At 36.4% G+C, this 23,994-nt stretch overlaps 5 protein-coding genes across 6 annotated transcripts in view; all 5 read right to left on the bottom strand.

Moving 5' to 3' along the window:
• Positions 1-23,994, bottom strand: part of LOC134822609 (phospholipase A-2-activating protein-like) — a 78,235-nt gene that overhangs the window by 28,873 nt on the left and 25,368 nt on the right. The gene's annotated exons all lie outside the window — the stretch shown is intronic.
• Positions 5-7,503, bottom strand: LOC134822607 (elongator complex protein 2-like). The gene is made up of 13 exons (XM_063833732.1): positions 7,379-7,503; positions 7,016-7,170; positions 6,720-6,852; positions 6,310-6,409; positions 6,035-6,168; positions 5,700-5,880; positions 5,234-5,351; positions 4,976-5,095; positions 3,912-4,196; positions 3,610-3,706; positions 3,025-3,176; positions 919-1,115; positions 5-716 (listed from the first exon to the last, which is right to left on the bottom strand). The coding sequence occupies exons 1-13, from the start codon at positions 7,437-7,439 to the stop codon at positions 179-181; spliced, it is 2,271 nt and encodes a 756-aa protein (XP_063689802.1). The 5' UTR covers positions 7,440-7,503; the 3' UTR covers positions 5-178.
• Positions 7,915-8,505, bottom strand: LOC134823616 (mitochondrial inner membrane protease subunit 2-like). Its single transcript, XM_063835148.1, has one exon. The coding sequence runs from the start codon at positions 8,503-8,505 to the stop codon at positions 7,915-7,917; it is 591 nt and encodes a 196-aa protein (XP_063691218.1).
• LOC134822688 (serine/threonine-protein kinase RIO3-like) lies at positions 8,710-14,067 on the bottom strand. 2 transcript variants are annotated; one of them, XM_063833882.1, is made up of 12 exons: positions 13,996-14,067; positions 13,577-13,729; positions 13,373-13,474; positions 12,932-13,123; positions 12,497-12,723; positions 12,004-12,131; positions 11,603-11,713; positions 11,304-11,455; positions 10,748-10,842; positions 10,159-10,298; positions 9,438-9,567; positions 8,710-9,258 (listed from the first exon to the last, which is right to left on the bottom strand). In XM_063833882.1, the coding sequence occupies exons 1-12, from the start codon at positions 14,006-14,008 to the stop codon at positions 9,025-9,027; spliced, it is 1,677 nt and encodes a 558-aa protein (XP_063689952.1). In that variant the 5' UTR covers positions 14,009-14,067; the 3' UTR covers positions 8,710-9,024. The 2 variants fall into 2 exon arrangements, with proteins under 2 accessions (XP_063689952.1, XP_063689951.1); XM_063833881.1 differs by lacking the exon at positions 13,996-14,067 and adding an exon at positions 13,856-13,911.
• Positions 16,073-17,604, bottom strand: LOC134823314 (uncharacterized). Its single transcript, XM_063834736.1, has 2 exons — positions 17,423-17,604; positions 16,073-17,275 (listed from the first exon to the last, which is right to left on the bottom strand). Exons 1-2 carry the CDS (start codon positions 17,590-17,592, stop codon positions 16,108-16,110), a joined length of 1,338 nt encoding a protein of 445 aa, XP_063690806.1. The 5' UTR covers positions 17,593-17,604; the 3' UTR covers positions 16,073-16,107.

Here is a 23,994-nt window from a genome sequence, read left to right on the forward strand (position 1 = left end):
GGAGTGAAGACTAAAAGATTGAAAACTCATACACAATAAATAAATTAAAACCATAAAAATACCCAAATTAGGCAATTTCACAAAAAAGAAAAACCTGCTGTGAATAAATAAAATGTTTAATCTATTCAGTAATCTAACTCATCAAATGCTCTCTAGAACTCAATCTTAAAATTATTGATTATGATTCATGAGCTACTTCCAGTGCCATAGAAACAGTATTAATGAGCATAGAATTATCATCTGAACAAGCTGCAAACATCATCTCCTCCTCCTCCCCCTTACCCTGACCCGGTCTCCACTGCACTGTGTTAATGGTAAGGGTAGCACACTGGTGTCTGGGCAGACTGCTCAGCAACTCTATCACGTCACCTCTCCTCTCCACTATACAAATATCCCCCGTTTCAAATCCTAATAGTATCAGACCACGTGGTGATATATCCACCGCGGTTACTGAACTTTGGAACGTTCTCGAACACGCTTCCCTCCAGGATGCCTTACCCTCACTCTTATCTTCGTCCCATACTTTCAGTTTCTTATCTCTGGAGACGGTAGCGAAGGAGGAGGAGTCTCCGAACCAAGCACAACCCCAGATTATCCTGGAGTGAGCTTTAGAGGGGGAGGTGGCGAGGAGGGAGTGAGAGGGGATATCCCAAACTGCCCACTCACGGTCACGTGACACTGTCACCAGGTAACGGCTGTCTGGGGAGAACTTCATCCTGGACGGGTCATGTGGGTCAGTGTACCTACACTACCAAATTACCGGTACATTACCGAATTTATTTTGATATATCCACACTAGGAAACCCTACTTTGCAAGCTCAAAACTTCGGCTGATTATGTTGCGATTATTAGCAACAACAGAGATTTTAGAGCAATAAAAAATGTATCTTCAATCTGAGAAAGCGTCTGATAGATTACCTAGTAACAGTAAGATTGTGATGTTGTAACTCTGCCAGCTTGGTCCAGGTGCCCGCTTCCCACAGGATCACAGCAGCGAACTGAAGCTGGGTAGCTCTGCAGGAGGAGGCCAGGACTCGTCCGTCCGGGGAGGCGGCGCATTGGTACACTTCGTAACCGTGTCCGTACAGCTTGTGTAACTCCGGCCACAGCGTGTTCTGGGGTTAGGGGGTTAGGGGACACTTGTAATAATGTTCATAGGTTTTAGTTTGTAAAGGAAATATTTGAGGTTAGGGGGTTGAGGAGACACTTGTAATACTGTTCATAAGTTTTAGTTTGAAAAGGAAATATTTGAGGTTAGGGGCTTGAGGAGACACTTGTAATACTGTTCATAAGTTTTAGTTTGAAAAGGAAATATTTGAGGTTAGGGGCTTGAGGGGACACTTGTAATACTGTTCATAAGTTTTAGTTTGAAAAGGAAATATTTGAGGTTAGGGGCTTGAGGAGACACTTGTAATACTGTTCATAAGTTTTAGTTTGAAAAGGAAATATTTGAGGTTAGGGGGTTAGGGGACACTTGTAATAATGTTCATAGGTTTTAGTTTGTAAAGGAAATATTTGAGGTTAGGGGGTTGAGGAGACACTTGTAATACTGTTCATAAGTTTTAGTTTGAAAAGGAAATATTTGAGGTTAGAGGCTTGAGGAGACACTTGTAATACTGTTCATAAGTTTTAGTTTGAAAAGGAAATATTTGAGGTTAGGGGCTTGAGGGGACACTTGTAATACTGTTCATAAGTTTTAGTTTTAAAAGGAAATATTTGAGGTTAGAGGCTTGAGGAGACACTTGTAATACTGTTCATAAGTTTTAGTTTGAAAAGGAAATATTTGAGGTTAGGGGCTTGAGGAGACACTTGTAATACTGTTCATAAGTTTTAGTTTGAAAAGGAAATATTTGAGGTTAGGGGTTTGAGGAGACACTTGTAATACTGTTCATAAGTTTTAGTTTGAAAAGGAAATATTCGAGGTTAGGATTATCATTGAGACAACTGAAACTCATCCTGTCCTCCTTTAGCTTGAACAAGGAATTCTTGATGGGTTGAGGAGAGAAACTGGTGTCTAGGTTGAGTTGAAAATGACACTATCTGGTTAGCTTGAGACACATTTACCGACATAGTTTCGTAAAGAATCATTTGAGTTAGCTGAGGACCACTTGTGACTGTTCATACAGCGTAGTATGAAAGAAATTTGGTTAAGGGCTTGAGGAACATGTTACTTTCATCAGGTTAGTTTAACGAAATTTATTTCGCCATAGTTTAGTATACTTTAATACTTTCATAAGTTATTCGAAGGAGGAGAGTTCCGAATGAAGGCTAGATACCTGTAATACTTTAAGGTTTAGGTTGGAAGGAAATTGAGAGGGGTCCCTAAGGCCACACTGGTATACACTGTTCCATAACGTGTTTGGAAAAGGAAACTTTCGGGAGGGTATGGGTCAGTAGACCAATTGATGGTACATTACATATATGTTTAAGTTCTCAGTTTGAAACCGTAAATTTAAGTAGCCTTGAGATGATCATGTTAGCTATTATTGCAAAAGATTTTAGGAAAAAAAATCGTATCTTCAGATTGAGAAGCGTCTGATAATTCTGTAAAGTTTGTATGATAGAAACTTGCAGTTGTGGTGCCGCGACCACTGTAAACGAGCAACAAGTGTAGCTTGAAGGAGGAATTTGGCGTCTCGGGGAGCGGGCATTGTAAACTCGTAACGGTTATTAGTGAAACGGCACAGGTGTTTGGGTTAGGGGTTAGGGGACCTTTAAATGTTCAAGGTTTTAAGTTGTAAGAAATATTAGAGGTTTAGTTTGAGAACGGAATATTTAGTTAGGTGTTGGTAAACTTAGTTTCTGTTCAAATCTTAACTTTACGAAGGATCAAATTAGATTAGGGGTCTTGAACACTTAATATGTCATGGGTTTTAGGAGGAACTAAATTTTAGGTTTGGGTTGTAAGGAACATTGATTGGTCTGAGTGCCCTAAATAATTTTCAATCTGATAACAGTGAAATCAATTTTAACCTAATTCAAGAAAATTGAATCTTGTGCAAAGCGACATAATAACGAACAGACCTGCAACAAGACCTCCTCCAGAGGAGGTTCCACCAGAGTAGCAGGAGCGAAGGCTACCTGGTAGGGTATGTCGTAATCCTTGACATTAGCTGTACCAGTGTGCTCCACTGCACTCTTCATGTCCTCCGGGGTTATCGCTTTGTTTGACAGCCCTGAAGAGGGTAAAGTTGTTTAATAGTAGCCATTGATCTCTTTAATATTTGTTCTAAGTATAAAGGCAATAATGTAATAGAAATATTATAGCTTGGTATGGGGTAAAACTTAGTAGATTTTGCGAAGACGGATTCTAGCAGGCCAGTGTCCTTATTCTTGCCATCAGTACCCCTCACCATCCCTGACGACATGGTGACTAACTTTACACGGCTCACCCTCTCCCTCGACTTCCTCTTCCATCCCCTCATTAATCTACATTTAAAACGAAAGAAAAGCAAGATAATTAACTCCCTCTCCCTAACTCAGATATTATTAACTCAGATATCGTTCTAATCTTCGACCAGACTCAAAGAAACTATAAATTTAAGCCTTAATCTCAAAATAAGCGAACAATATTTTAAACAAATCCATAAAAACTGTAAGCATGCTTACCTAAAGCAGGAATGTGAGCCCCGATCACGCCCGGAACCGTGGGAACTATGTTACTACCCGTAATTGCGTTAACATTGGAGAAAAATGTAGAGGTAGCCTGAGGGTATAAACTATAAAACTTGTCAATAAATCTCAGATCCCATTCAACAAGTTAAAAACAAATGCTTCTTAAAATAGAGAGGGCTTCGAAGTAAACCCACAATAAACTAATTTTGATTTTGATCGTAAATTTTGATAATTTTCGAGATATACTATGCACCTCCCATGACAGATCTTATTTGTAAGCTGAATCAGAAAACTACCTGAAATACCCTGAGAACTTTCTCCTCGCTGCCACTAAAATAAGTGCTATCCGAAATGAAGCTAGCACAGCTGAGATCGTGTCCGTGAACCTGAGACCTGGCTACTTCATACCAGCCCTGTCCCTCCCACTCGCCACACACTCGTACACTCTGGTCAGTACTGGCACTGATAAGGTAGTTACCGCTGGGTGCCCAACTCAGGTCCTTGACAGGACCGAAGTGTCCTCCAGGCATGGGGACCCCGACCCAGCCTCCCTCTGTGGTCCTCCAGGCTTGCAATGCTCCCTGAGAATAATGTTGCTTTGTAATGGACCTCCTGAGTTCTGATGTAAAAAGCAATGTAAATAAGAGATATTTCCTGCTTGTCTACAGCCGGCTAGAGCAGGGGTTACTTCGATAATACAAATCACTGTTTAGATTTAGCTTACGCTAGAAACACCCCCGCCGCAATCTGGTTGTTTATTTTGGAGAAGCTCAATCCGAGATTCAATCCTAACACACCATAATACTGGAAATTGCTTTTTTAAAAAGGCTCCTAGGTCAACAACTTAAAACTGATATGATCAAGGGGTAGCGGGTTCAAGACCTATGTTTTATGTCTAAAATATAAGTGCATCTTGAAGAATTGAACTTTGTATCACAAAATTGGCAAATTGTTACTAATATATAAAACTATATCCTAGGCCTCATGAGGGAATATACTACCTAAATACGTTCTTTTCACAGCCAGCTAGAGAAGGGGTTACTTCGTAAACACAAATACTGGGAATTCGTTCATTACACAACCGCCTCTACCGCCATCTGGTTTTAGTTATTTTGCAAGAGTTTGCATATTGTTCGCATCAAGACCTTGGTGATCTTGAAAAAGTTCCAAAAACATGCTAAAGACCTAATGATTAATGATTTGACGCCGAAGTGATCGAAAGATAGCGGGTTCGATACCCACATGTGTTGCAATTTCTGTTTTCTTGATTTACTTTTTTAATAATTTCTTATCAGACAAACTCTAATAATATACAACATATAAAATTGGTAAAGGCGCCAATCAACACTAAAATGAGTACCTGAAAGCCATGGGAGACAATGAGTGAGCAGTCTGCTGTGGGGAAAGCTCCGTATAGCCCTAAGTTGTTACCTCCAACCTCCCCCACATGCACACTCTCCGTCCACATTCCTTCGGTATCCTGGCAAATTAATAAACTCAGCGATTAACTCATGGTTCAGCTTAGTGTTACAGGAGTGAAATAAAGGTCGGATAGATCAGTCTACGCGCTTATTCAGTGCGTTTCACACAAACCACGTGCAAATAAAAATATCTGTACCTGTTGCCATACAATGAGAGTTTTGTCCATACTTGAAGATAACAACATTCCATTAGACATCCACCTCACAGACGTTACAAAGTTCTCGTGAGAAAGTAGAATATTATCCAATGTCAACCTGGGGAATGGGAAGTGGGGTTTGAAAGTTATGCCTGGCAAATTGTAAATTATTTCTAGATTGTTTTAACATTCTCAAAGTTTACTGATATTTATGACAGATAACAGTTGAATATCGTGGCTTATCAAATATCAATTATCATATCTTATCACAAGTTATCGGCATTTCATTCGATGATTGATAAAATTGAATGGAATTGAATCGAAATGCGCGCGGCGCGAAAATCACGTTTTCGATGCCGAAACTCTAACTGGCTATCGACGGCGCATTCCATCAACAATAAAATAAAGACCCTTTCAGAACTTTCAAACTGTCGCTACGACGTGGAAACTTAAAAAACAAACTCACCTATACTTTCTATTTTGGATCTGAAACAACTTCTCGTTGAGTTTGAATCCCTTAGCATCTAAGTCCTCCTGCACTAGCTCTATTTTCCACAGTCTGATATAGTGATCCTGACTGCCACTAGCTAGTATACAACCCGTCTCTGTACTTCTGAAATCTAGCCCTCTCACCCAGTCTTCGTGACCTGATAGATATTATGTATCTTAGAAACTTAAGCTAGTTCGAAAATTTAAATAATTTAAAAAAATAGTTTTGTTGCCGTTTTTACACGAGATCAGATTCAAAGCTGATGAATGATTAAATAAGGATGAAAATATCTTGAAAAAAAAGTACAATACCCGTTAATTTAGTGAGAAGTATTGTTTCAGAGTCCGATATATGGTACAGTGATACAGAGGAATCATCTGTTCCCATAGCCAATATCACGGCGCCATTTACACGTGTAACTGATACAGAATGTGCAAACCCTTGCCTGGTAAACATTTGTATTGAGTGCAGAAAATAGCACTGGAAATTTCACTAACAAAACCAAAATATCGACTGTTAAATGAAAACATGCAGATTCAACATTGACGTTAAACTTTGATAATAATGTATGATACTGTATCCTTACCTTGGTAATGTGATGGAGGAGTGTTCGTTTATTTGGTTGGTTTTGCTGCAATGAACTTTAACAATAGAATCACCACCACTACTCACTATGTAAATCACATCTGGGGAGAAACTAATGTGGAATATTCAATATGATAGGATAGAAAACATCAAAATTAAACTTTAACTCGATTTGTTGGATGATTTTAAATAATCAAGATCTTAACTTGGTCACAAGCTATCAAAGTGAATATAACTCAAGATTTTGACCTTTCAATCAATAAATACTTTTTTTTTAACCTGTGAGCATATCATGAAGTGCTCGATAATAGCATAGCAGACCCTGGTCATTACTCTAGTAGCAGGGAGTAGTTGTACTAGAGTACATAGCACTTACCATAAATAAATAAATAAGTAAATTAAAGCACATACCATGACACAAGATAGCAGAAAGGTACACGATAGAGTCGCCGTGTTTGCATATCTCGATAGTATCCACATTCTTCACATTCCACAAGTACACCCGACCATCTTCACACCCGACCACTGCTATTTCTGCTGAGTCCTGAAGAGAAAACTGAAATCAGATTCTGTTCGAAATCTGTTTACCTCTATTATTGGATAACATTTATGATACCTAGTTTTTCTGGTAAAGAATCCACTCTGCGTGTATAAAAACATAATCATTGATAATGGGTACTACTGGAAATAAATAGATAAGCGCATACCAGTTTAACCCATGCCACAGATTTAACAGTACTAGTAGTAGGAAGATACTGTGAAGTGGAGTAACGGTGTCCACTTCTAGTCAACACTACCACACACCTCCCACCCCCGTACACTATAGAGTCAGTACCATTGTGTATATCTGCTGTGCCCGTACCTGAACACGTGGGTCAGTTAACACGTCAGTTGACACTTGATCATACACGTGCGTCGTGTATGTTAGTAGGGATTTGTCAGGGTAAGTGGGGAAAACATGGGATCTGTTAGCTCAACCCATTTTGATTGAAGCTCGAGCTGCTGTAAACACTAAACTTTGTAATTTCTGAACTTCAACAGTAAATGATTGTAGTGATAGTAGTACAAACCTCGGTTACAAGAGATGGATCTGTAATTACATCTAGTCTCAACTATCTCCCCACCAAGCATCACCTCAGCAACTATATTTATTTTCAGTTATTGAACATAATATAATCTAATAAGCAACTACAAAGTTAATGTAAAATAATGGGTTTTATGATATATTATTACGCTCACAACAAAATAAACTTAACGGGTTGTTCCACAGTTTAAAGCTGCGGAGGTAAAATTACATATTTCTCTTCAAAACCTAACAATGGTCCGTTCACTTGATTTAAGATTGTATTTATAAAAGCATTCAAACACAATGTGTAGGAAATAAATTACCTAGAAATCATGTAGCAAATAAATTATCTATAAATTGGTAAGTACGTCGACTGTACAATGTACATTCTACAGACGATTAATAAGTTAAGTCCTAATCCAAAAAGACTCTCAATCCTTTGACCAAAACATAAAAAAACTAAAATTGGAAAAAAAATTCTTGCTCAAATCATATCTTTAAGGGTCATCAAATGATTAACAGTATCATAACATTTAAACTTTATCCTTCAGGAACCATTTTAGTCTGTTCAAATATTGATGCAGTCTGATCAGATTCAGTCTGATCAGATTCAGTCTGATCATTGAGTCTGAAATAAGGAGGCTGAGTCTTCCTCAAATCTTGTATCCTAGACCAAGGCCACAGTAACCACGTAACCTTCCCCACAATCATCTTCTCGTGTAACTGCCCGTACTCATTACTGTCCCTGCCTGCAGTGTCCCTGTTATCCGCCTCCACCCACACATACCCGGGTTTTATCAGCACTGGACTTCCACCACTCTTCATTAACTTACTCGGTACGATAGTCTGTCCAGAAGTAGCTGCAACACGCTTCATTGCTAGTCTGTTACCGTGTTTAGGTGACCTGAACACCACAATGTCACCCACCAGCGGTGTGAAGGAGAACTTGCTCAGCCAGACACGCTCCCGGAGTAGGGTACGTGTTGGACCAGGGTTCAGGGTGGGGGACATGGACCGGCCCCGGACAGTGTGGACGTAGCCCACGTTATCGTAGAATAAAACGGAGAGAACTCCTCCTCCCACAAACCATTTGGACATTTGCCATATCTTGTTAACTCTTGTTTGCCACATGTTGGCTGGTGTTACATTCCTTTCTTATCTGTTAGTAGTGTTGTGACATTCCAAGGGGAGAGCTGTTTGTAAAAGCACTGTTAAAGATTATCATCATTATCGTTTTAACAGCCAGTGAATTTCTAAAAATATTTTCACTTGGCGAATTGTAGTCAATGATAACGAAGAGTTTGGATTTCTATGGAAAGCAGTTAAAGAAATTAATTCACTAACTTTCACAATAAAAACATTTTTACAATAAATGAGTACATACCTAAAAATGTTTTGAAAGGTCAAAATGTCAACCAAGAGGATCAGAATTAAATAAATCAGACTAAAGTAAATAAATCAGATTCTCCTAAGTCCTACTATTAGCATTTTTTAGGAACTGTTAATAAACTAAATAGTCTCCCAATAGCTAATGTTACAATTACAACTCACAGCACTTGTGAACTAAGTATTTCTAAACTAACACATTTCCCCAACTCCAATAAAACCATTCACAAAGTCCTACTCAACAGAAAGTTCCCCCAGTAATCCTTACTCCTGTCCTGTACTGCTACAAGGTTCTGCATTACCTTGTAAACTCTCCTCCCCCCTGTCTCCTTCCTGCTGACTTTCTTCTCCCCTAGCCTCCTCTTCTTCTTCCTCCTCTTCTTCGCTATCACTATCAGATAAAAGGATTGTCTCTTGAAAAGATGTCTCAAAAGCGTAGTCAGTAGCTGTTGAACCATGCTTGAAGTCTTTTATTTCTTTTCGTTGTAAGTGCTCTATCTGTGGAAATTTGCAAAGCTGTTATACAATTGTTTTCATAGTTTTAAGGAAACGATCTGATTGACATTATAGCTTCAGCTAGTGATATCCTACACAACTCATAGCTAGTCAAGTTCTGAATGAACAGAGATGAAACTAAGATTAGAGCAGTAACAAGAGACAACATAAATAAGACTTACCCTAGCCACAAAAGTAGCTTCATCTGTGTACTCTACTTCCAATCCTGTCACGTGACAAAACATTTTCCTAGGATCTGCGACATTCTTCAACCCCCGAGAGTGGAAATATTTGTACATATTCGTACAATCTCTGAAAATTGAAATATTTGTGTAGTACACAGGATTTCTGATTTTATGTTTGTATAACATTCATACAATTTCTGGCAGTTAAATATCAGGTTAATGTGATGTTTGTAATTTGGAAGTGTTACACTGAAAATAATTATATCAAAGTATGTTCGTGCAGTGTGTCCATCAATATTATAAGTGCAAGTAATACTATCATAATACTGATTAAAATTAGCATATAATTATCATATATTAGCATATTATATGTTGCTAGATTCTCACAAAACTTAAAATGCTTAAAATTAATATCATTTCAGACACAGCTAAATAGGTAGTCACGCTCGTCAGGGGATCTAAACCCTTTTCTCTACACTTCAGGCCACTACACTACTGAGTTAGTTTATTACAAATACAATGTAATAATTAGTATTTGTGCGCAGTGTACTGTTATTATATGGGACTTGTTTTTGAAACCAAACAAATAAAAAGCTCGAAAATACGAAAAGATCTGTCATCACGTGAACCACTCATCGTAACTGTTAAAAACCAACTCTGGAAATAGAGAAATAAGGCAACCTCACCCCCAATATAACTACCTAGACATATTAACTACCTGTATAGATAAGTAAGAGCTGAGGGATGGTCAGTAAGGACTGCTTGTGATAGGTCTATAAAGTGCAAAACTCCGTTAGACCAAAGTAAGTTATATTCGCTAAGATCAGCGTGTACTAGCTTACTTTTACTGTGCATTGCCTGAAACATTAATTAATTAATTAAGTATCATTAATATTATCAACTCACTAAGAAGTGTTATTTGTAGTGTCTTGTCAGATAAGACTTGCTCATTAAAAAACATAGCTTTTAGAAAAATAAAATAAATCAAAAATAAAAAATGAAGTCAAATGTGATAAATCATAACGAATTAAGTTTTGTTCAGGACGTTATAGAAGGAATTGATTTAATGTAGTCCGAGGATTCCTAACTCTCCTTGCGTCCAAATATGGTCTTTCTCTTCTCTCATAAATGAATTTTAATACATAGTTGGACAGCAAATTATCAAAAGGAAATAAATAATGAAGGAAAGTTTTGTCACTTACAATGAGTTTCATTACACGGTGAAATTTTTAAAATTATAAAAATAGCGTTGATTTGGTTAGATTAGAGTGACAAGAATTTAATTTACTACTCAGTATATTGCTGACCATCATGCCGGATAGCAGTTGCTGATAGGCGGATTTTAACTGGTCGGATGAGAAGGCAGCATCGTGGAGGGTCGGGGCCGGAACACCGTTAGATCCTGATTAAAAACCTATTTATACTTTTTATTTGGCAAGTTTAAAACTGTCCTAACAAAAAAAATCTACCCCAAGGGTTATGAGTTGCACCGAAATCAGGCACCATCACCCTTACCAATAAAGCTGAGAAGTAGCAACTGTTTTCTGTGAGCCACCACTTCAGGCACCCTTACCAATAAAGCTGAGAAGTAGCAACTGTTTTCTGTGAGCCACCACTTCAGGCACCCTTACCAATAAAGCTGAGAAGTAGCAACTGTTTTCTGTGAGCCACCACTTCAGGCACCCTTACCAATAAAGCTGAGAAGTAGCAACTGTTTTCTGTGAGCCACCACTTCAGGCACCCTTACCAATAAAGCTGAGAAGTAGCAACTGTTTTCTGTGAGCCACCACTTCAGGCACCCTTACCAATAAAGCTGAGAAGTAGCAACTGTTTTCTGTGAGCCACCACTTCAGGCACCCTTACCAATAAAGCTGAGAAGTAGCAACTGTTTTCTGTGAGCCACCACTTCTGGACACAATATCCCCGCTCTCCTCAACCTGTTCAGATTGTTAACTTCCTTCATAGCCCATACCTCTATTAGTTTCTTTGTTCTGTTGTTAACCACTTTAGTGTACCTTAATAATATGTACTGTTTAAATTATCTTAGAAATATTGCTTTTGACAGAGCAAATTGACGCAAGCTTTGTGATTCTGTTTTTTAGAGAAAGATAAGATATCAGCGTTTACACTATCTGTTATTTAGAACTTTATAATAAGTGTACCTGTCATCCAAGTACTCTCTCCTCCTCCGGAACTCGTTTAAACTGGTCTTGTGGATCTTGAATACACACTCAGCTGGTACGGGTATTGACTCGTTACCCAGCCCTGGCAGCCTGAAACAGACTGGATTAGTTGTGGATCAATACAAATAATTGGATGTGATAAGCTGAACATGTTGAAGGCTATGCATACTGAAACTGTGTGATGATCTCATTTTTGCTTCAGGAGAGTAAACGAAAGACTCGATAAAATTTATCAATGATCTAATTGATGATTTAAAAGGGAATTTTAAATCCTAAGAGTAAGAGCAAATAGTTGACCGTTGAAAAAGTCAGCCCACCGTATCTTCAGATAAAAAGATAAAATAAACTGAAAAAGTTAAAAACTGAAAAATGTAAAGTACCTGCCACCGTTACAGTGTATAATAACACTCTCCTTGCCAGTGCTGATAATACCGTTTATCTTATTAACTATCCCACTGTTCAACATTTTCAACATCACTACCCTCGTTCTCTTGTCCAACACTTTCTCCTATCAACATTGCAATTTAAAATTAATTGAAATTTAATTAATTGCAATTTAATTAATTGCAATTTAATTAATTGCAATTTAATTAATTGCAATTTAAGTAATTGCAATTTAATTAATTGCAATTTAATTAATTGCAATTTAATTAATAATTGAAATTTAATTGTAATTACAATCCTGCTTCAGAGGAGGGGTATCGAGCATTAAACTCAAGTTATCAAATGTGATTTTGTTTGGCATATAGGCTACCCAACGAAGGAAAAAAACAAATCAGGTTCACTCTTAATGATTATTATTTGTTACATTTTATTTGAAAAGTTATCAACGATTAAGCTATAAAATTAAAAAGAAAAGGTGAAAAGCCTCACATGAGTAGAGATATCCCTCCTATCCTTCACCCTAACACCATCAAACTTAGACTTATGCGCCTCAACTTGCAGCTCGTTGTAAACTTTATGGGGCACCTTGATCCCTGTAAAATCACCAGTGTTGAACTCAATGTTGAAGGTGTCTGTTATCTTCTTCTGGTTGCGGGCCATGTTAGCCGCCTTGTCGTGCTTAGTACGACTCGGGTCTGACACTACTTCCGGTACTTCTGTAAATACATAAATTATCTCATCTAATTCTTGACGAAAATATTTATACAGACTTTATATTAAGTTAAACCTCAAACAAGCTTTTGGTACTGTCGCTAGAAAACGATTATAATTCCGTTTTGAAAATCAGTACAAAAGAAGATAAGCTCAATGCACTACAGTGTAGTACTAGTGCTATACAGTGTAGATAATACACAGGTCTCTTACCGTAGAAACTCTCTTCCTCATCCTCAGAGAACTCATCCATATCCTGATCACGGTACTGGGTACCTCTGAAGGAACTCATGGTTACCTTAGCATTCCCGTTCCTGTGCTTCTCCTCAGCCATTCTCTCAGTGTCTATTTGGTTTTGTAACATGGCTGCTAGTAGCGCGTCGTTTGCTGTATTCTCGTCATCTTCTGTCATAAGAATACTCAACATCTTACTTAGAATTATACCAAGTAAAGTTAAACTACTTTCGTAACTACAAATAAATACATTTATTGAGTATTATGTTATGAGATGGAAATGTTTTATATAAAGCTTTGTTTCACTTCTAAATGAAAAGCTCGTTATTATTTCACTAATGTATCCTTGTTACATGTCGAGGGTAGGTTATTATTTCCTTGTTAAATGTTGAGGGAATTAATAAAGCGTTAATAACAAACCTCTGTTAAGTTCCTCCTGTAATCTCCGTGCCATTTCCTCGTCTGTTTCCGTGCTAGTTGAAGAAGATGGGGTGACCTCACTTGGGGTTACTATTGGAGAGCCTGTGACAGTGAAACGTAGGTTAATTGCTTTTATACCACCTTCGTAAATATAAGTTAGTGTTCAATGTTCATTATAAACTGAAATTAAATCGGTTTAATTACCTCTATTAAGTTGCTCCTGTAGTCTTCTGGCCATCTCTTCATCTGACTCAGCAGCAGCACCAGTGGAGGAGGAAGCACGTGCACCTGTTGAGTTGTCAACTAGGTTCAACTTTCTGTGTATCTCTCTAGCTAGTCTCTCATCTTTCTCTTCGCCTGGAGGATAAAGATAATGTTACACGTACATCAAGTGTTATTGTGTCGGTAGTTCTTTTAGGTACTTCACGGTAGGAGAATTCATTTATCTATTTAAATTAAAACTAATGGTATGTAAACTTTTACCTTCTTGTTGCATTATAGAATCTAGACTCTGAAACTGATTGTTATTGAGGCTTTCGCCCAAATTGTGACGTCATAACACGTGGTGTGTTGTCATAACACGTGTTATGACGTCACACCACGTGTTATGACGTCACTGTTACCTTCTTGTTGCATTATAGAATCTAGACTCTGGAACTGATTGTTATTGAGGCTTTCACCCCAAGGTTTTTCTGCCATTTCCTAAACGAGTTATATTGATTGGAATTCTAAAAGTTGTTTATTAATCTACTTTTCAACTTTGATGTGTCAGTTATAAAACGTGTAAGTAGTGGGTATAATTTAATTATTAAAATTATTAAAATTAAAGGTATTGTCATATTAGAATTAATCATGATTTTATTATAGCTCTTTAATGCTAAAACGACAAAAAATTGAAACGATATCAAATAATAGTATAACTTAAAAACGATGTAATTCAATAATTTTATTGGAATAACAATTTAACTTTAAAATAATGTCGATATTAACACAAATTGTAACATATTGTCAAAGACTCAGTGTTTGAATTTATTATTCGGGTCATCATAACTAATACTTTACTATTTTCTTAGAAAAACAAACAAACAAACTGGAGGATCACCAACATCCAACATGTTAGCATTTTCACTAAAGGACATCTTCAACAAGACGTTGTCTCACGTTTTGACTGCCACATGCTCGAATTTTGACTGCCAAACCATGTGATAGTTATTACTCGGCCAATTTTAAACCAATTACCACAAAAATTTGTAGTTTGGTCAACAAGGATACAATAATCACTCATTCATCAACATGAAACAGATAAATTTGTTATTTGTACACTTTATGATAAGAATATCACAGGGAAACTTGTTTATGGCTGTGTAAAATCGAATTTACATGATTTGAGTGAGTTATCGTGATAGATGTGACCATCAAACCTTTCTGAAGCATGTGGGTGTTATATGTACCGCGATTAATGGTTAAATATACGAAATATGGTACGATTATCACACATCACTTAGGGTAGGCTCTAATGACAACCAGTGAGGACTATTTTGATGTTTTGAATGCTATTCAAGGTGCTTTAGGCTGTAAAATAATGTTGTAATGATTGACACTCAATAAATAACCTGTAAATGATACAAATATCACATTAAATTCAATATTTTTCACGAATCAATGTCAATAATGTGTGAATGTTGTTTTTGAAGATCAATTCATCCAATATTATTAAACATAGTCAATAAGTAATAGGCATTTCATTAAATAAGCACTTTTCAGATACAAATATCACTTGATTAAAAAAAAATTTTAAAAAATAAAAAATTATTTAAATTGAAATTGTGATATTCGTATCCTATTTTGGTTCCTAGATGTGCTGTGTAAGATGTTCAGGGAGTAATAATGTTTAAATATTTTACATGTATCAAAAAGAATCTCGTTCTATAGACCCATATTGATACATTTATCACGAATGTTACACTTGTAAAATTTGGTTCACAAAAAATGTGATATTTGTATCCTTCAAGTGGTTGGAACAATTTTTCATCCTTGTATCCATACTGAGTTACCATTTTGTAGGTGTGAATGAAGTTTCATCTTTATTAATGAATTATGTACCCTTCAAACAGCCACCCAGAGAACTGGACCCGAAAAATAGCTATATTTCGTTGTTTTAAAATACAATGTGATAATTGTAGTACATCTAACGGGAGGTTGATTTTTGTATCATACTTTTCACTAATTCTGTTTGGAATTGCCTCTGGTACAGTTTGAGTTCAAAGAAACAGAAAAAAGAGGTCAAGGGGATTCAATAATCACATCATAAAACGGACAATTTTGAAACGAAAATGTGTGATATTTGTATCATAACGAGCCTAAATAACGATTTCCTTTTGTACACTGCTTCCTTAGGAGACAGGCATCATGTTACGAAATTTTCATAAAAAACTGATAGCATTCGGTCTCTCCAGACCCATTTGTATCATTATCACATCTCAGAAAATGTGATATTTGTATCATTGGACTTTAACGTGGTCTAGCTCTGTCAATTTATGTGATAGCATGATTTTGATTTCATAGTCATAAAGCTATGAAGATTCTGCAACCAATCAATCGAGTCTATCATAGCCAATAGACTATATAAGACTCTAAAAATCAATTTAGAAAAAGTCAAAACGTGAGACAACGTCTTGTTGAAGGTGTCCTAAAGGCCCTTCAGGTTTCACCTAATGTTACCCTCATCAGAGATATCAACTGCCAATTCTAAATCGTGTTGAATTATCCCTTTCAATATAAGCACACTGTTTGAAGAAGATGGTAGCTGGTATGACTTTCTTGCCTTCTTGTATACGTTTGAAGCAAAAAGAGGAGCACACATATCCAGAGATGAAAGGTGCTGAACCACTTAAGGATGAGAATGTTCTAGCAAACTTTTTTAGTTCAGCCTCGTAATAGTATAAGATTGAGTTCTCCATCACCAACCTTTGACACCAATTGCAGTACTGGCGAGAATGAACATAGTTAATTAAAGATTGAGGAAGGACATATCGAAGTCTAGAAAATCGCACCCCATGGCGTATAACGGATTTTACACAGCATGCCTGCAGACTAGGTACTAAACTCCACGATTTTTCATGCTTCCCCTTGTATATTGCATTTTCTTCAATTTTAGGGGGAAAGGGGTTTCCATCCAACAGCAGATCATTCAGACTAAAACTTATCAAGCATGCAGGAAGATTCTTTAAGTTACATCGATCAATGTCTAATACTCTGAGAGAGGAGGAGCAGGCTTTAAGATAATTTGGGACATAGTTTATCTGATTTCCAGCAATTCTTAATGTGTTCAACCACTTGCAGTGTCTCAAGAATTCTGGAAAGTGATCAAGCTTGTTGTTTGAAATTATAAGGCATTGGATGTTTTTGCAAACATTAGAGTCTGCAGGAATAAAGGAAGGTATTTCAGATATTTGATTGTTTTCAACATTTAGATGTATCAAACTTTTCATATCCCATAGTCCTCTTGGTAGCTTTGTTAAACGGTTGCCAGATAAATCAAGCTTTTTCAGGGACTCTAAAGCCATGATCCTATTCTCCAGATGGCGGTAATTCAATCTTGAAATTGTAAGTTCAGTGAGTGTCTTAGGAAACCCAACTCCAGATATGGCAGGATACTGGGACAGAAGTCCAATTGTCATGGTTTTCACATCTTCCTTTGGTTGAAATTTAGGACGAATCGTCTTTGCCTTTATAGATTCTGGATCTAATTGAATGAAATAACTTGGTTTCTTTATTGTTTCTATCAATATTTGAAGTTCATTAGGTTGGGCATCACTAATCATCATAAGATGTGGCGGGTTTTTGAATGTTATGCTCATCTTCCCTTCCTGCAGCAACCGACTGTGTACTGCTTCAATGTTGCTGGGTGATATTGATTATTGAATTGACAGAAGTCATTCAAAAAACTGATTCATGAAAGACTAGGAAGGGAGGTAATTTAGTAATTTATTACATATTAACCAAAACATTACCAGCAAAACATTGAAATCTGTATATAAATAACCAAACCTCTTTGAGATGATATAAGCTGCTCCATTAGGATTCTTAGATGTCTGAACATCCATGCTGACGGTGCCATTTTGTAGTTTTAATCCCACATAAGACTTGCGAGGTTGACTCCTATTACTTTGACCCAAAGTGGTAACTATGTTTGTCTTGCAGGAAAAGTTAAATTTCATAACCCTGGATGAAGATAAAAGACTACATTGAGTAAAATATCCTTGGTTAACTTAGCTAATTGATCAGGTAAACTTAGCTTGAATGATTGGGTAAATTAAAATTGTAGTGCATCATTCACCGGTAAATTTTCTTATGTATCTGGAGGATCACGTGATGCTGAGAGGTGCAACCTTTATATTCACAAATCCAGAACACACAAAACCTTTACATATTTAGGTGCAAAATGTTGGAATACAATTCCAGAGAACATAAGGACTATAGAATGTAGTGTAAATTTCTCACAATGTATGAAATCTAAATTTATGTCAGATGTAATTCAAGGAGTCTCATCCTATGAAATAAACAATAGTTTCGACTATTTCTACACTCTAGCTATGTGACAACTGAAACAATTTTTAAGGTGCTGGAGTTTTTGTCGGGTGGAAAGGCCCCCTGCGTTATATGACCTATTTTCAGAAGTATAGAACTTTAAACATCTCCTTTATTCGTTCCCATTTGTTATCATTGCCATTCTAATGTTGTTCTATACTTCTCTGTGTATAACTGTAAATAATATTACTTACGAAATTCCAAAGTGGGCATCTATGTAATTTTCAACATTAATTGTTACCTCCATGCCCACAGTTCACTGTTAAATCATATCTTATTTTACCACTCATTAATTTATTACTTATTTTGTTTTACAATTTACATGCTATATCCTTATGTCCCTAGAAGGGTGTTCTGCTAACAGTTTTTGACTGACTTGAATGTCCTGCACAGCAGATTGAAGCTTCTTAAATTATTTTTTATTCTTATTGTATTGCTGTGTAAATTTGATTCTAATTCTAATTCTAATTCTAGTGATTGACCTTTTAAATAACTTGTAAATTTAAAAGGAGAAGCATTATGGCACTGTTTAACTACTCAGACGCCCAAAATATGAAGCATAGTGGGTCTGTTAAGACCTGACCAGGTAGTAAGGAATCCTGATCAGACTACATCATCATATAGTTGTTGTGACACTATAATCTAAAAGTTTAAATTATTATTATTATTTATTATTCATACACTATTTAGAGAACTTAATCAATGGCTTGCTTGCTGTATTGTATCACATGATCTGATAACCCACAGAGCATACAAAACAATAACTAAAAGCCATCATGAATTGGGATGTCTAACACATTTCAAAGACTAATATAAGAATTTTAATCACACATTTGAGTGTTTACATTTCGCGTGTCGTTTGCAAAGTCACAAGACTCAACTATAATGAAAAATAGCTATGTTGTGAGCCTAAAGGTATTGTATATTATATTAAAATATACATATTGTATATGCATATAACATGACTTATGGCTTGACAATCAAATAAATTCGAATCTGATGTGTGGCGAAAACTGAAGCAATTATTAAATTTGTATCTCTATCATATATGCTATAGTTGTGTAAACAGACATAAGTTAAACATTAACAAAATTTAAGTAAAACAAAATTAAAATACAAATAATAATTTGCTAGATGTGGTTAACACGTTAAGGCCACAGGGGGGGGGGGGTCGAGGCTTCAAAAAATGCAAAAACATATTATGCTTTAAATCAATATATATTTTTGTGGTGGATACTTTGCCACCACTTCTTCAAATAACCTCATTTTTTTGATAAATCGATAATGGAGGGCAGAAATATTGATGCCATTACAACTGAAAACTATGATAAGCTTTGTTTTTAATGTTTTTGTGTTATTTCAGCAGTTAAACTTTGAAAAATATACACATAAAGGCAAAATACTCAAAAATCACATAAACATAAAAAACAGTTTTTTGCCTCTCCTGAAAACCTCGAATTTTTGACTTCAAAATCTATCTTCTCCTAGAGTTTTTATCCATTTCACCTCAAATTTGGAACTTATGTTCCTGACATAAATTTAAAAGTTTGTTATGTAACGATTGTTGTAATTTTGCTCCTAACTCTTTTTATGAGGTTAACCATTTTAAATTTTGTAACCCGCACTCATGGTTAACCTCATATCTCAGCTTTGGAGCAAGATATCATAAATCGTTACATAACAAAAACTCAAAATACCTTGAAGAACATTGTTGCCAAGTTACAAAGTTCTAAGTCATAAACTGAAAAAGAAGATAGATTTTGAACACGATTTCATTTAAAGTTTTCATTTACAATAGAATTACAGGTAAACCTCAAAATTCAACGCGCGATATCTTCAAATAGGAAACTTTGTTTTCGGTAAGGACAAAAGCATTTGAAAATTTAGATCGAGCTCTACAACATATCTCAAAATCTCAAAATCGACCTCGGACCCCCCCCCCCCTGTGGCCTTAATGACAATAATTATTAAAATCGATTTAATGTTTGTTTTAATACAATTAAAATGTACATGTCACAGTAAAATGTACATGTCACAGTCCATGTGCTGTGTGCGCGGCGCTCTTTTTAAGCTTCCTGAACGTGAGAGAAGCGAGCAATTGACTAGCAAGCTAGCATAACTTCGTTATTTATGGCATTGTGGTGTGGTGTTCACAGCCCTACATCGTGAATCAATGCGCAAACAACCAAATTTTTCCCCAACAAAATTATAAAGCTTTTGAAATTTTAACCTTGGTAACTAATGAATGTGACATTGCTCTATCCAGAGCTAGCCCTTCATGCGCTTTTGTTATACGTTGTATGACCCGCCTGTATCGTCAGGACTATCTAGTGAAACGACCGTGGGGGTCACAACGCGCCCGCCTCTCGCAGTGGCGCGAAAGCACATGGTTAGATGAAAATGTGACATGATATTGTAATTGCACTATCCAGAGCACTTTCGCTTGCAGTAGCGCGACCGCAGTACACGTAAACTCATGGCTAGGTGAATAATTGTAAAGTGAATATGCATTGCACTTACACCCGCATCTAGAGATTATCTCAACAATGTGTGGCTATGCGCGCGGCGGGCTGCGTCGTTGTGTCGATGGTTGAATTTGCTATACTTTAAGTTTATTTATGGATGACGATTAATCGCTCTACACATAGACTCGATTGTCACGTGATTTTTCAACCCGTTCTCTAGCTGGCCCTGAACGACTATTCGAAACCCTAACCCTTTTATCTGATCAAGGTTCCAGAGAGCAAAGTGAAGCATTACAACAGTTTTTAACATAAATTATAGACACTTATACTGCTGCAGTGGCCCAGTGACATAAAGTGAGGAATCTAAGAATCTAATTCCTAGCCATATTAATTTCCATAGCCACGCCGACTAATTTTTTTCAACAAAATTATTAAATCAACTTTAAAATAGTCGCTCTCGGTTGTTACACACTGTAACGCCGCGCACTGTACTTTAATTCTATATTTATCCGAGAAGATGTTCGAATCGAGCGCAAATGCCAGATTCCTGCAGATTCCTAGTTCTTGCGCTTAACTTGGGCGTTACCAAATAATCCAAGATATTCCTGTCAGGATCCAAGATTTTCCTACTACCTATACCAGTATGGTAGTATGGACTGTTTGGTAGTATGGTAGTATGGTAGTTGCAGGAACGCGCGAAGGGCTATATATGTAAATATTACAAAAGCGTACATGGAATCGTGGCCTAGTTGGTTAAATGGTTAATCCGTCGATACCACATTAGCAGATCGCGAGTTCGAGACCCGGAACACGGAAAGGAATTCTTTCACAATCTTTTGGCAATTATGAATAACTATACTAATGAATTAATAACTATACTAATGAATAACTAAACCTATGTAATATAACTAGCAAAGTAAAATGAAATCGTTATCCGGCCGTGGAGCGGCCGAAAAATTTATGGTAGTCGTTTTAAAAATATATGGTAGCCGTTTTTTCTTTCCAGACTGGATTCCTAGTCCCTTTTTAAATTTATGTCACTGGGTGCAGTGGAATTGTCAATTCTAAATTGACAGAAGTAGCAAACAACATACTTATGAAGTAGCAGAAATTAAAGCTAAAGTTAACTATGAAAAGAAAATTACGTCTAATCTGAAGCAGAATTGTAAGTCTTTTTACTCTTATTTACGAAATAAACGTCAAGTTAAATCAAGTGTGGTTTCTTTAGATAGAAGAGATGGTACACGCACAGATAGTTCGACTGAGTCAGCTGAGGTACTCGCAAGTGCCTTTAGCTCTGTTTTTGTGAGTGAACCACCTGATCCTCTCCCTAAAACTGAAAATTTAAGACCTGACAATGAGAGTATTGATGATATTGATGATATGGAAGTCAGCAGTTCTGATATAAAAAAGCAATTTTTAAAGCTTAACATTTTTAAGAGTTCTGGTCCGGATGGTGTTCATCCGAAGTTGTTGAAATCGCTAGCTTATGACAACAATTTTGTTGAAGCAGTAACTAAATTATTTCAAAAGTGTTCAGATACAGGATCTTTACCTGCAGTGTGGAAATCTGCATCTGGTGTAGCATTGTTTAAAAAGGGTATTAAATCGGACCCCTTAAATTATAGACCAGTTTCATTAACTTGTATTTTGTGCAAAGTGTATGAAAAGTTGGTGAGAGCACATGTATTAAATTTTCTAGAACATCGAATTTCGGAGCATCAGCATGGATTTGTTAAGGGTAAATCGTGTTTATCTAATCTTTTAGAGACATTTGATGACATTCTTGACATTTTAGATGAAGGTGCCCCGGTTGATCTTCTATACTTTGATTTTAGTGAGGCGTTCGACACAGTCCCGCACTTTAGACTTCTGTCTAAATTGGAAGGCTTTGGTGTCAAAGGAAAGGTTTTAGATGTTATTAAAGATTTTCTGACAGACAGGACTTATGAAGGACAATGGTCCGATGTTAAACATGTTTTATCTGGTGTTCCTCAGGGGTTCTAGGCCCTTTCCTATTCATTCTGTATATTAATGATTTGCCTGACCTTGTAAAAAATAAGATTCAGTTATTTGCTGATGATCTTAAATTAATTGGTATCATGCAGCTAACCACGGTAGTGTTGCTGAAGATATTGAAGAATTAGAAGTTTGAGAAAGTATTTGGCTTTTACAATTTAATCCTGCCAAGTGCAAAGTAGTGCATATTAATTTTAAGAACAATCCTAATTTAAATTATAAGAAACATAACAATTATCTTTGGTTCCATCCTTATGTGGCAAAGAAGCTTCTTTGCCACATAAGGATGGAACCAAAGATAATTGTTATGTTTCTCTTTATTACTGACATAACTGGCTCCCTAAATTCTTACTAAGACTTCATTAGAAACATTCCAAAAAAAGCAATCATTTGTAATACTTTTAGAAATCATCATCCTTATGCGGCAAAGAAGTGTTTTATAAATCTTTATTCCACTGGAAAGTTTTTAAAATATAGGATAATGTTTTTGATAAAATTGTTTTTAAATATAATTGTATTTGATAAATAATTAATGTTGGTGGGGAAATATTTATTATATATTTTTTCACATAGTGCGATGATATTTTGTAGACATGTGTGATGATTTACCTGGGGACCCCAGGCTATTATGTTCCCAGGCTATTATGACCCCAGGCTATTATGTTCATAAAGATTCGGCGGAATGACAGGCTGAGCGCCGCCCAGTAAGAGAGATCATGCAATAAATGCCACCGAGGTTTATGATTCATAAACTCGGCTCAATTTTACTACGTATGTGGTTTATCGGGTCATGAATATCAAAGAAAACATTTACGGACACGTCCAATTGAGTTTGAGGATATTGGTAAACAAAAATAATAGCGTTTTCGACGATAGTGGCTTAATTTTTGCATCTATTAACCTAACACGTTCAGAAGTTCTGATCATTAGCCAGTTAGCCACGTGACCCATACTCCCGTCTACCATTTGACGGATGTTACTCGTCTAAATTTCTTCGAAGTAGCGCGCCGCTTTCTTTTCGAAATGGCCCGATGGCAAATGCTACGAAGTAGCGCACGCCGGGCCAGACCATTATATAGATACCATTATATTATATTAACAATGGTCAAGTCTACCATATGCACTGCTCAGAAATAAAATTTATTGTTGTTTGGCACTATAATGTTTAAAATGTCACATTTTTGTGACTTACTGACTTAGTTAACTGTAGCTGCTCAATTAACATTCCTTGGTCTGAAATATAGTAGATTATGTCAATCTCACAATTATAATACGCCATTAGTTAAAGGGTCCTCATGATCCAACGGTTATACGGCAATATTTGGTTAAATTTGTCACACTTATAATACGATACCTCTTTTTTACTGTATCATGGTGTCCACAAGAACCTTTTAACTCACTACGTGATATTTATTCTATCGATTGCAGCCCTTAAATATATATTAGTTCCCTAATACACGCACTTGATTATTGATATTTGGTTAATGAGGTTAATTCTGTCACATTTTATGGCACTTTAAATTTTGGATGCATTGCCGAAATCATTTA

This window comes from Bolinopsis microptera, chromosome 11, assembly GCF_026151205.1.
Source record: "Bolinopsis microptera isolate Bmic1 chromosome 11, MBARI_Bmic_1.0, whole genome shotgun sequence".
Taxonomy (NCBI): Eukaryota; Metazoa; Ctenophora; class Tentaculata; order Lobata; family Bolinopsidae; genus Bolinopsis; species Bolinopsis microptera.